This window comes from Taudactylus pleione, unplaced genomic scaffold, assembly GCF_031769625.1.
Source record: "Taudactylus pleione unplaced genomic scaffold, aTauple2 ptg000461l, whole genome shotgun sequence".
Lineage (NCBI taxonomy): Eukaryota > Metazoa > Chordata > Amphibia > Anura > Myobatrachidae > Taudactylus > Taudactylus pleione.
This window is the reverse complement of record NW_028284863.1, coordinates 1,490,858-1,504,732: the sequence shown is the minus strand read 5'-3', so window position 1 is coordinate 1,504,732 and position 13,875 is coordinate 1,490,858. Positions and strand designations below refer to the sequence as shown.

The 13,875-nt window shown below is 39.4% G+C and overlaps 1 protein-coding gene across 2 annotated transcripts in view; it reads left to right on the top strand.

Annotated features, from left to right (window-relative positions):
* The window catches only part of LDHD (lactate dehydrogenase D), a 668,169-nt gene that overhangs the window by 233,042 nt on the left and 421,252 nt on the right, over positions 1-13,875 (top strand). For both annotated transcript variants that reach the window (XM_088448610.1, XM_088448611.1), the window contains exon 5: positions 1,770-1,929. In XM_088448610.1, coding sequence (XP_088304736.1) covers positions 1,770-1,929 — 160 coding nt within the window. The remainder of the gene's footprint in view (positions 1-1,769; positions 1,930-13,875) is intronic.

The window sequence follows — 13,875 nt, the reverse complement described above, 5'->3', positions numbered from 1 at the left end:
CATACAAATGCTATCTTGATTTAATTCATTTTGTTTATAAAAACCGAGACTTGCTGTCTGCCATTCTGCACATTTTAAAACCAATACACTTTAAACCTATAATTCCTATTGCTGAAACAATATGTATAACAGTTTTTAACCTATACACATCTCCGCAGTTAATCATACCTGCATAGAAATAAACACTAATCTCTATATACTTATTAATACATTATTTAATATACCTTTAGCTAAAATATTAAAAAACATGGCTGCTGCATTAGAGACACACTTGCTTACTTTAGAAAGGAGAGGGAAGGTCTTATCCTCTCTAGGCCTGAGGCTATTCGACAAATGTGGCCTACTGCACCTCACACAACTATACTGATACTGAACATAATCTCAAACATTTCTATACACTCTTAATTGCAATAAAACTAATAGTGAAATACATAATCATGCATATATTCGTGAATTGCTGAAAAAACGTGTACGGTCCACATATTCCTGTGTTATCATATCTCTAGTTAAAAGTGAATGAATGTGAATGTGTTATAAAGTTTTGCTTTTAAATGGTGTGGGGTCTCCCCCAAATCACTAATCAGTCCTGGACTTTTTAGCTTGGGCTGGTACAGGAAAATAGGGGGATAACGCTTTGTGGGTTTCCCTTATCTTCCTTTATTGTCCTATAACCAGCAATGGGATGAAACAATTGGGGTGGTAACACCATAGCAGGGCGACACACATCATGGAGTTCCCTGCCAAAGCATTAACCAACCCCAAAGTGGTCAGCCCAAGGCTGGAAATCCTCGGAACATGGGGCCTCTAAAAATAAAATGAGGTCACCCCTCACAAGGGTCTCGGATCTTCCCCGCATCACTGGAGGCATTAGAAGCACAATTACCCTTGCATCCAACACCTCCAAGTAGATCGTCAGGAGGGCAGATCTCCATTTATTTTGGGGTTCCTACTTTCTGAGGATTTTCAGGGCTGGTCTGACCAGTTTGAGGCTGATTAATGCTTTGGCAGGGGAACCCCATGCTGTGTGTCCCCCTGTTATGGCATTACCACCCCTGCTGGTTCAGCCCAGGGCTGGTAATTCCTATTTTTCCCACTATTTTCCTGTACCAGCCCAGGCTGAAAGTCCCAGGGCTGGCCATGGATTCCTTGGATGCAGCAGTGGATTAGAAAAGCCGTCAGGAGGCATTTGTACTGTATATTATCACACTCTGTACACAGACAGTGGCTTTGCTATCTGCGTACAACTGTGAATCAGGCGCTCTATACGTTCCGTCTCTAGAACTTTGAACAACAGCACATTAGCATTGGAGGGGAACAACATATAGGAAACAATGTAACACTACAAAGCTTTGTGTGTCAGTTATCACTTTCCATAACCCTGTGTGTGACTGCGCCATTCTTACCATTGTAAGCTCTAGTGAGCTGTTTCTGTTCACCTTGTTTTTATAACAACGTCAGTTCTGTTGTATTGTATAGAACAGCAGATTATTACCACTGTAAATAGGTGTAAAAAACAAACCAGCAGCAAATATATGTGACAGTTATAACACTTGGCCTTTATTTACAGTACATTATAATAATTACCCACATGTTCATTATATTTCTACCCTTAAGTCTACAGATAATGGGGCAGAGTCTCCAGTAAGACACTTTGAGGCCTATTTATCAATGTATATTTGCAGCTTAATCTCTAGATGCTAGGAATGAAATAAGAGAAAGTTATAAGTGAGAATGATAATAAACAATGTATTTCCCTTGTGACTTCTCAGATCCAGGAGCTGACGCATCTCTCTGTGGTATGGCAGCCACCAGTGCTTCTGGCACAAACGCAGTACGTTACGGCACAATGCGGGACAATGTCATCAATCTAGAAGTGGTTCTGCCGGATGGACGGGTACTGAACACAGCTGGAAAAGAAAGGAGCTTCAGGTATCTTGGCCTAGGACATTTCACCTTAATGGTCTGTGTAATACCTCTGTGATTGGGAGGGTGGAATACATGATCCATTTGTGCACGTCCTCCAACATTTTTTTTAAATATCGTGTTTTTTTATTTCAGTCTTTCTTCTGTGCTATTCAGTCATATCTCTATTAGAGATGAGCGGGTCCGGTTCTCTGAGAACCGAACCCACCCGAACTTCATGATTCGGTCCAGGATCTGAGTCCGGCTTGGGTATTCCCAGCTAACTCGGATTCCAAAATGAGGCAAAACGTCATAATTTTGCTGTCAGATTCTCGCGGGTTATGGATTGCATATAAACCCCTCCCCGCGGTTATCGGCGCCATTTGCTTGCTGACTCTTGGGCTGTCAGGGCTGTGCTTTGTCCAAGGGGGCTGTGTTGTCCAATGCAGAGGTGTGCAGTGCTGGGCTATGTTCTCCAATACAGGCAGGGTGTGCTGTGCTATGTCCAGGGGGCTGTGTTATTTATCTGTGATGCTGTATGCAGTACCCTCCCTAGTGTATCCAAAACACTGTGAAGCTGCTGGCCATATGAGTGATGCTGTAGGTTCATCATACTGCAGTGTATAATTTGTAAAGTATGATGCTGAAGTGATGCTGTTGGCCAGTAAAACCGCAGTGTAATATATTCATAAAAAATATTCTGACACTGTAAGGGATAGCGCAGTGTATTAATAAAAAGTATTGTGACACTAACTGGTAGCGCAGTGTATTAATAAAAAAGTATTGTGACACTATAAGTGGTAGCGCAGTGTAATATTCAAAATGTATTGTGACACTGTGAGCTGTAGCGCAGTGTATTCATAAAAAATATTGTGACACTAACTGGTAGTACAGTGTTTTATACATAACAAATATTGTAATTCTGTAAGTGGAAAAGCAATGTAATATTCAACATGTATTGTGACACTGTAAGTGGTAGCGCAGTGTTTTACTCATAAAAAATATTGTACATTGTAAGTGGTAGCACAGAGTATTCATAAAAATATCGTGACACTGTAATTGGAAAAGCTGTGTATTATTCATAAAAATATTGTGACACTGTAAGTGGTAGTGCAGTGTATTATTCAGAAATAATATTGTGCCACTGTAAGTGGTAGCGCAGTGTTTTACTCATAAAAAATATTGTGACACTGTAAGTGGTAGCGCAGTGTTTTACTCATAAAAAATATTGTGAAGCTGTAAGTGGTAGCGCAGGGTATTCAGAAAAAATATTGTGACACTGTAAATGGAAACGCAGTGTGTTATTCATAAAAAATATTGTGACACTGTAAGTGGTAGTGCAGTATATTCATGAAAAATATTGTGACACTGTAAGTGGTAAAGCAGTGTTTTATTCATAAAAAATATTGTGACACTGTAAGTGGTAAAACAGTGTAATAATCAATATGTATTGTGACACTGTAAGTGGTAGTGCAGTGTAATATTCAACACATATTGTGACACTGTAAGTAGTAGCGCAGGGTGATATTCAAAATGTGTTGTGACACTGTAAGTGGTAGTACAGTGTATTCATAAAAAATAGTGTGACACTGTAACTGGTAGCACAGTGTTTTATACATAAAAAATATTGTAACACTGTAAGTGGTAGCGCAGTGTATTATTCCTAAAAAATATTGTGACTCTGTAAGTGGAAAAGCTGTATAATATTCAACATGCATTGTGACACTGTAAGAGGTAGTGCAGTGTTTTACACATAAAAAATATTGTACACTGCAAGTGGTAGCACAGTGTATTCATAAAAAATATTGTGACACTGTAAGTGGAAATGCAGTGTATTATACATAAAAAATATTGTGACACTGTAAGTGGAAATGCAGTGTAATATCCAACACATATTGTGACACTGTAAGAGGTAGCACAGTGTTTTACTCATAAAAATATTGTGACACTGTAAGTGGTAGTGCAGTGTATTCATAAAATATATTGTGACACTAAATGGAAACAAAGTGTGTTATTCATAAAAAATATTGTGACACTGTAAGTGGTAAAGCAGTGTAATAATCAATATGTATTGTGACACTGTAAGTGGTAGTGCAGTGTAATATTCAACACATATTGTGACACTGTAAGCAGTAGCGCAGGGTGATATTCAAAATGTGTTGTGACACTGTAAGTGGTAGTACAGTGTATTCATAAAAAATAGTGTGACACTGTATCTGGTAGCGCAGTGTTTTATACATAAAAAATATTGTAACACTGTAAGTGGTAGCGCAGTGTATTATTCCTAAAAAATATTGTGACTCTGTAAGTGGAAAAGCTGTATAATATTCAACATGCATTGTGACACTGTAAGTGGTAGTGCAGTGTTTTACACATAAAAAATATTGTACACTGCAAGTGGTAGCACAGTGTATTCATAAAAAATATTGTGACACTGTAAGTGGAAATGCAGTGTATTATACATAAAAAATATTGTCACACTGTAAGTGGAAATGCAGTGTAATATCCAACACATATTGTGACACTGTAAGAGGTAGCACAGTGTTTTACTTATAAAAATATTGTGACACTGTAAGTGGTAGTGCAGTATATTACTCATAAAAATGATTGTGAAACTGCAAGTGGTAGCGCAGTATATTCATATAAAAATATTGTGACACTGTAAGTGGTAGCACAGTGTTTTATTCATAAAATATATTCTGACACTGTATGTGGTACTGCAGTGTAATATTTAACACATTTTGACACTGTAAGTGGTAGCACAGAGTATTCATAAAAAATATTGTGACACTGTAAGTGGTAGCGCAGTGTATTCATAAAAAATATTGTAACACTGTAGGTCATTGATACTGCAGTGTAATATTTAAAATTGGTACAAATTGACATGTGTGCTTTACTCCACTTTCTCAGTGTTTGTTGATATGGAGAACGATCAGTTGCAAGGAAAGCAGGAACCACATACTAGTGCTGGAGCTGCTGCCAGTGTCTCCAGTCATGACGATACCAGTCTGTCTATATCATCTACTAAAGCCGATGCCCAAGGGCATACAGGGCTTAAGTCAGGGCATCTAAAATCAAAGAACCAATCTTTTACAGTGGTAAAGAAAAAAACATCAAAGGAAAAGTTAACTGCAGAACGACATAAAATTGGCAATATGCCTTTCATCACACAAAGTGGCAAGAAAAGGCAAAGGCCTTTATTTATGGTGGCTCTGCCTCTTATGATGATGTAAGCACTTCTCCCTGTAGACATTTCAAAAAAAATTTAATCGTTAAGGCACAGGAACCAAGTGTGCGCTCAGAAATGTCACAAATCCCTGACAGTCTAAGTGTGTTGACAGGTGCCATGTGTGAGCCTGACCTTTCCAAAACTGTACGCAAAGGGGAGCCTCATTCCACCACTTGTGCATCATCTGCAAATGTGGGGATGAGCAGCACAAGTCAACATGCTGACATAGAAATTGAGGATGCTTCTGTGGAAGTGCACCAGGATGAGAAGGATATTTGTGTAGCTGATGCTAATAAGGATGTTGATAATGAGGATGATGTTGCTGATGAGGATGTTATTTGTGTAAATCAGGCACCTGTGGAAACAGTTGTTGCCCATGATAAGGAAAAGCCCATTGTTATGCCTGGGCATAAAACAAAAAAATCCACTTCTTATTTGTGAAATCATTTCTACCCAAATCCGGAAAACAATTGTCAAGCCTTCTGTGCACATTCTCTTGCCAGACTAAGTAGAGGTAGGGACCTTGACCATCTAGAACCTCCTCCCTGTTATGTCATCTACAGCGCATCCATCCAAAGTGTTTTCAAAATTCAGAAAATTTGGCTAAAAAAGTAACAACAAGCAGTCCAGCATCAGCTAACCACCTTCTCTCTGCTAGATCCAAGCACCTGGCATCTTCATCACCAACACCTTCATCAACAATATCTTCAATCATGATCGGAAGCAGTCCTGCATCCAATTTGATAACACTAACTCAGTCCTCCCCTATCCTGGATTCCTCAGAAGAATCATTGAGCACTATGCCTACTGCAGCTGCTGCTGGGAATTGATCTTTATCCCAGATGGGGATGAGGAAGACTACTAGTAGTAGTTAAAAAATAACAACTGACTGTTAAATAATCCTTTGCAAGGGGGAGCAAGTATGAGAGCAGTCACCCAGTTGCACAGCAGATCACTGACACCATAACATCTATGCTGGTATTAGATGTGCATCCAATATCCGCCATTAGTGCAGTGGGTTTTAGATAGTTAGTTGAGGTCCAGTGTCCCTGCTACCAAATCCCATCTAAGTTCCACCACACTAGAAAAGCATTTCCCAGCCTGTAAAGGGACGTTAAAAAAAACGTAATCAGTGTCCTCCAAAATGCTTCAGCTGCACCAACAGCAGCAGCAGCAACATCTAAGAAACAGCAGCTCATTCAAAGGCAAGTCACTCTGTGTATCACCGATGGGAATACCACTGACCACATCTTAGAAAAACACAGAGAAGTCATTGCAAAATTGCTTACCCCACTTGGACTCTCCTCAGAATTTGTGATTTCTGACAATGCCACCAATATTGTGAGAGCATTACAGCAGCATGAATTTCTACACATCCCTTGTTTTGCTCACACAATCAAATTTGTGGTGCAAATGTTTTTTTAAAATGACAGGGACATGGAGGAGATGTTCTCTGTGGCCCGCAAAATCTCTGGACATTTTTGCCATTCAGCAGGTGCATGTAGAAGATTGCAGCACCTGCAAGAAATGTTGAATTTGCCCTGTCATCAGCTGAAGCAAAAGGTAGTTACAAGGTGGAACTCCACCCTTTATAGGCTTTCCGCGGATGGGGGAATAGCAAAAAGCCATCCAAAGCTACACAATGAACTATGACATAGGAAGAGGAGGGGGAATGTACCTTACTCAAGCTCAGTGGAAAATACTTTCTGTGTTGTGCAAAGTGCTGAAACTCTTCAAAGTAATCACCTGTGAAGTGAGTTCAGCTTGAGTCAGGTAATTCCCCTATTAGACTGTTGGAAAAGCAGCTTGAGAAACTGAAGGAGGAGCTAAAATAAAGCGATTTTGCTAAATATGTCAGACTTGTAGATTAAGTTCTTTATTCGCTTTGCCGGGATCCAAGGGTTGTCAGGATTTTACAATCGGATGAATACATTTTGGAGACCGTGCTGGATCCTAGGTTTAAGTTATACATTGTGTCTTTCTTCCCAGCAGACACAGATCTGAAGAGATGCAAATAGCTGTTGGTAAGGAAATTGTCAGCTCAAGTGGCACGTGATGCAGCTAAGGCTCCTCCTTCAGTTTCTCCAGCAAGTGTGGCTGCCAGGAAAAAACTAAACTTTCCCAAAAAAGACTGACTGGTGATGCAGATGAGTCAACACAACAAAGTTTTGACCTCTGGTTGGGTCTAAAAGAATGAGACCTCTACCGTGACTGCATCTGATACAGTCACCATTCAAAGAATGGTTGAGGACTATTTTAATGATAGCATCCAAATAGGCATGTCAGACAGTCTGTTTCCCTACTGGTAAAAAAAAAAGGCAAGTTGGAGGCCCTTGTACAAACTGGCTTTGCTTTACATGAGCTGCCCACCGTCCAGTGTGTACTCAGAAAGAGTTTTCAGCACAGCCAGGAACCTTGTCAACGATCAGCGTAGGAGGCTACTTCCTCAAAATGTGGAAAAGATGATGTTCATCAAAATGTACTACAAGTTTCACGAGGAAGATCTTTACAGCCAATTACATCCAAAAATTACAGAGGCACCTGAGGCTGTAATGGTGGCATCCAGCAGGGATGAATTAATATTGTGTAAAGATGATGTACACACTGATGAGGGTGAGGAATCGGATGATGATGGTGACAACATCTTGCCTCTGTAAAGCCAGTTTGTGTACGGAGAGATCATTGCCAGCAATGTCAGCTGCCCATTAGTAGATTGTTTTGTGGGGGCCCAAACAAACCAATTGCTTCAGCCACAATTGGAAATCCCTGTCACTGAATTGATTGGTTTATTAAACTGTGCATGTCCTGTTTACTATATATAACATAAGGGTGGGTGGAAGGGCCCAAGGACAATTCCAACTTGCACCTCTCTTCTTTGCATGTACTGTTTGGGGCATTGCTGCCTGACATTTTTAATTTTATAGTTTGTTAAACTGCCATCCTGTCTGTCACTGCGGTGCCACTCTGTGCCATGTTGTGAGCTGAACTGCCACATATTAGTGCCGCCCACTGTTGCTTAGCTAATTCAGCCAGCTAGCTTGTTGCAACCTTTTGGCCTCAACTGGTTGAAATCAATATTGTGAGCTGTGAGGTGGTCAAAATTGACTGGAAATGACTGGAAATAAATGTTATTGAGGTTAATAATACTGTAGGAACAAAAACAGGCCCAAATGATGTGATTTCAGCTGTTTTTATGATATTTTAGAAAAAATACAGATCCAAATCCAAAACACGCAAGGGTGGTTTTGTAAAACCAAATCCAGATCCAAAACCTTGAAGGAGATACGGATCCAAAACCAAAACACGGGGGTTGGCGCACATCCCTAATCTCTATGAGAGTCACAGGCAGCTGCTGCCCACCTCTGCAATGGCTCTCACTATCAGCAGGGGATGGAGGATGGTAAGAGAGGACACAGGTTGGTACAAAGGATGGGAGTGAGGGTGGAGATGTAGGGACAGAGGTGTGGAAGGAGGTGGGAACAAACCTGGTGACATTGTAGTACGGGACAGAAACAAATGTCATACTTAGCGACTTTTCATGAATCCTCTCTGGGAGCAGCCAGAGAGGAGATACTGCTCTCCTCCTCGGGGGTGGGGCCAGACTATAGCTGTCATTAGGCCCCGCACCCTTTTTCAGGGAAAGCCGTTGATTCGCAGGTCCACAAGAAGGGGCGGGGCTAAATGACATGATTCACATGGTTTAACCCCGCCCTTTCCTACGGACCCGCAAATTTCTAATAAAATCTCCCCAACCTGTCCACTTCACTAGGAAGTGGGCGAGATGCGGTAGATCTGTCTACTCTTTCGGGGTTCTGGGGGGTTACCTGAAAAATCGGGAGCCTCCTGCTACTCCCGTTAGGGTAGGCAAGTTTGAAATAAGTGTATCTAGTAACAGGCACAAAGCGTATATTTGTATGCAACAGTGTATATTACAGAGCCCACCGTGCAGCTTTACAATAATTATAATAATAATAATATCAAAACTCTGCCGGAATATATGAAAAGATAACTCAAAAGCACAGAAAGAAGTATAATACAAAAATCTATTTTGTAAAACCTACTGATCGGCATTTACAAACTAAAACTACAAAACAATAATTTGAATAAAGTAATCACATATTTCATAGACAGTAACATTGCAGGGTCCATTATTCAGTATTTCTGGTTTACCCTCTACAGCAGGTATGTCAAACGCAAAATCCCAATGTAAGAGTGTGTGGGCCGCAAGGAAAAAAAAGTCGTATGCAATTTGATCAAGGGCGCAATAAGATGTAACAAGATATATATGGACATAACTAAGTGATGCGCATGCTTCAATTGGTGGTGAAGGGGTGGGGTAAGTGTTTGGGGGGGTTGGGTAGGGGGGACAAGGGGGGGGACGGGATGTGAAGAGGGTGGGTGCAGCAACGTGAAGCAGGAGTACCAGTCCTGCTGGTATGATAATGAAGTTAGGGGGTTCACGTGCGCTCCTGTGTCATTTGTAGGGTGGGATGGTAACGCATCACACCAACACTTCTTCCTCCCCGCCCCCCTCCCTCCACACCATCCCGCACTACACACGACACAGGAGCACACGTGACCCCCGAACTTCTGCAACAAGATATAGTTTGCACTTTGCAGTTCCATAAAACAATCAATATAACATTATGAAAATGGCAGGAAATGTAACAAGTGCATATAACAATCACATGACATAATAATATAATAATATGCTCCAGACCCCATCCCCACATGACATAATAATATAATAATATGCTCCAGACCCCATCCCCACATGACATAATAATATAATAATAAGCTCCAGACCCCATCCCCACATGACATAATAATATAATAATATGCTCCAGACCCCATCCCCACATGACATAATAATATAATAATATGCTCTAGACCCCACTTCCACATGACATAATACTATAATAATATGCTCCAGACCCCATCCCCACATGACATAATAATATAATAATATGCTCCAGACCCCATCCCTACATGACATAATAATATAATAATATGCTCCAGACCCCATCCCCACATGACATAATAATATAATAATATGCTCCAGACCCCATCCCTACATGACATAATAATATAATAATATGCTCCAGACCCCATCCCCACAAGACATAATAATATAATAATATGCTCCAGACCCCATCCCTACATGACATAATAATATAATAATATGCTCCAGACCCCATCCCTACATGACATAATAATATAATAATATGCTCCAGACCCCATCCCCACATGACATAATAATATAATAATATGCTCCAGACCCCATCCCTACATGACATAATAATATAATAATATGCTCCAGACCCCATCCCCACATGACATAATAATATAATAATATGCTCCAGACCCCATCCCTACATGACATAATAATATAATAATATGCTCCAGACCCCATCCCTACATGCCATAATAATATGCTCTAGACCCCATCCCCACATGACATAATAATATAATAATATGCTCCAGACCACATCCCTACATGACATAATAATATTATAATATGCTCCAGACCCCATCCTTACATCACATAATATGCTTCAGACCCCATCCCCACATGACAGAATAATATAATAATATGCTCCAGACCCCATCCCCACATGACATAATAATATAATAATATGTTCCAGGCCCCATCCCCACATGACATAATAATATAATAATATGCTCCAGACCCCATCCCCACATGACATAATAATATAATAATATGCTCCAGACCCCATCCCCACATGACATAATAATATAATAATATGCTTGAGACCACATCCACACATGACATAATAATATAATAATATGCTTCAGACCCCATCCCCATATGACATAATAATATAATAATATGCCCCAGACCCCATCCCCACATGACATAATAATATAATAATATGCTCCAGATCACATCCCTACATGACATAATAATATAATAATATGCTTCAGACCCCATCCCCACATAACATAATAATATAATAATATGCTACAGACCCCATCCCCACATGACATAATAATATAATAAAATGCTGCAGACAATCCCCCTCAATAATATGCTCCAGACCCCATCACTATATGACAAAATAATATAATAATATGCTCCAGACCCCATCCCCACATGACAATAATATAATAATATGCTCCAGACAACCCCCCTCAATAATATGCTCCAGACCCCATCCCCACATGACATAATAATATTATAATATGCTCCAAACCCCATCTCCACATGACATAATAATATAATAATATGCTCCAGACCACATTCCTACATGACATAATCATATAATAATATGCTCCAGACCCCATCCCCACATAACATAATAATATAATAATATGCTTCAGACCCCATCCCCACATGACATAATAATATAATAAAATGCTCCAGACCCCATCCCCACATGACATAATAATATAATATGCTCCAGACAACCCCCCTCAATAATATGCTCCAGACCTCATCCCTATATGACATAATAATATAATAGTATGCTCCAGACCCCATCCCCACATGACATAATAATATAATAATATGCTCCAGACCCCACCCCTACATGACATAATAATATGCTCCAGACCCCATCCCCACATGACATAATAATATAATAATATGTTCCAGGCCCCATCCCCACATGACATAATAATATAATAATATGCTCCAGACCACCACCCTACATGACATAATAATATAATAATATGCTCCAGACCCCATCCCCACATGACATAATAATATAATAATATGCTCCAGACCCCATCCCCACATGACATAATAATATAATAATATGCTTGAGACCGCATCCACACATGACATAATAATATAATAATATGCTTCAGACCCCATCCCCACATGACATAATAATATAATAAAATGCTCCAGACCCCATCCCCACATGACATAATAATATAATATGCTCCAGACAACCCCCCTCAATAATATGCTCCAGACCTCATCCCCATATGACATAATAATATAATAGTATGCTCCAGACCCCATCCCCACATGACATAATATTATAATGATATGCTCCAGACAACCCCCCTCAATAATATGCTCCAGACCCCATCCCCACATGACATAATAATATTATAATATGCTCCAGACCCCATCCTTGCATGACATAATAATATGCTCCAGACCCCATCCCCACATGACATAATAATATAATAAAATGCTGTAGACCCTATCCCCACATGACAAAATAATATAATAATATGCTTCAGACCCCATCCCTACATGACATAATAATATAATAATATGCTCCAGACCCCAACCTTACATAACATAATAATATAATAATATGCTCCAGACCCCATCCCCACATGACATACAGTAATAATATAATAATATGCTCCAGACCCCATCCCCACATGACATAACAATATAATAATATGTTCCAGATAACCCCCTTCAATAATATGCTCCAGACCCCATCCCTACATGACATAATAATATAATAATATGCTCCAGACCGCATCCCCACATGACATAATAATATAATATTGTGCTCCAGACCCCATCCCTACATGACATAATATAATAATATACTCCAGACCCCATACCCACATGACATAATAATATAATAATATGCTTTAGACCCCATCCCCACATGACATAATAATATAATAATATGCTCCAGACCCTATCCCCACATGACATAATAATATATAGTAATAGCATTCTCCAGACCCCATCCCCACATGACATAAGTATATAATAATATGCTCCAGACCATATCCCTCCATGACATAATATAATAATATGCTCCAGACCCCATCTCCACATGACATAATAATATAATAATATGCTCCAGACCCCATCCCCACATGACATAATAGTATAATAATATGCTCCAGACCCTATCCCCATATGACATAATAATATAATAATATGCTCCAGACCACATCCCTACATAACATAATAATATAATAATATGCTCTAGACCCCATCCCCACATGACATAATAATATAATATGCTCCAGACCACATCCCTACATGACGTAATAATATAATATTATGCTCCAGACCCCATCCCCACATAACATAATAATATAATAATATGCTTGAGACCGCATCCTCACATTACATATTAATATAATAATATGCTTCAGACCCCATCCCCACATGACATAATAATATATTAATATGCTCCAGACTCCATCCCCACATGACATAATAATATAATAATATGCTCCAGACCACATCCCTACATGACATAATAATATAATAATATGCTTCAGACCCCATCCCCACATGACATAATAATATAATAAAATGCTCCAGACAACCCCCCTCAATAATATGCTCCAGACCCCATCCCTATATGACATAATAATATAATAATATGCTCCACACAACCCCCCTCAATAATATGCTCCAGACCCCATCCCCCCATGACATAATAATATTATAATATGCTCCAAACCCCCATTTATTTTTATTCAGTGGATCAATATCTCTTGTAAAACATCTGGCATCCTGCAAAAGAACTTATCACAAATTATTATGAGTTATAACATATAAGTGTAGTATCAGTTTGCCTAAAAAGGGAATATCTTCTGAATTAATTGGCAATAATTTGTAAGCATACTTTCCTCATAGGTAATATAGATCATCTGGTAACAAGAAAATAACATCAAACCCAAATATTATGGTAGTAATGAACATTCCTAATATGTCTGAGCTTTATGATCTGTATCACTATTTGGAACACTCAATATTGGAACTAATCCCTAGCAGTGTATAATCA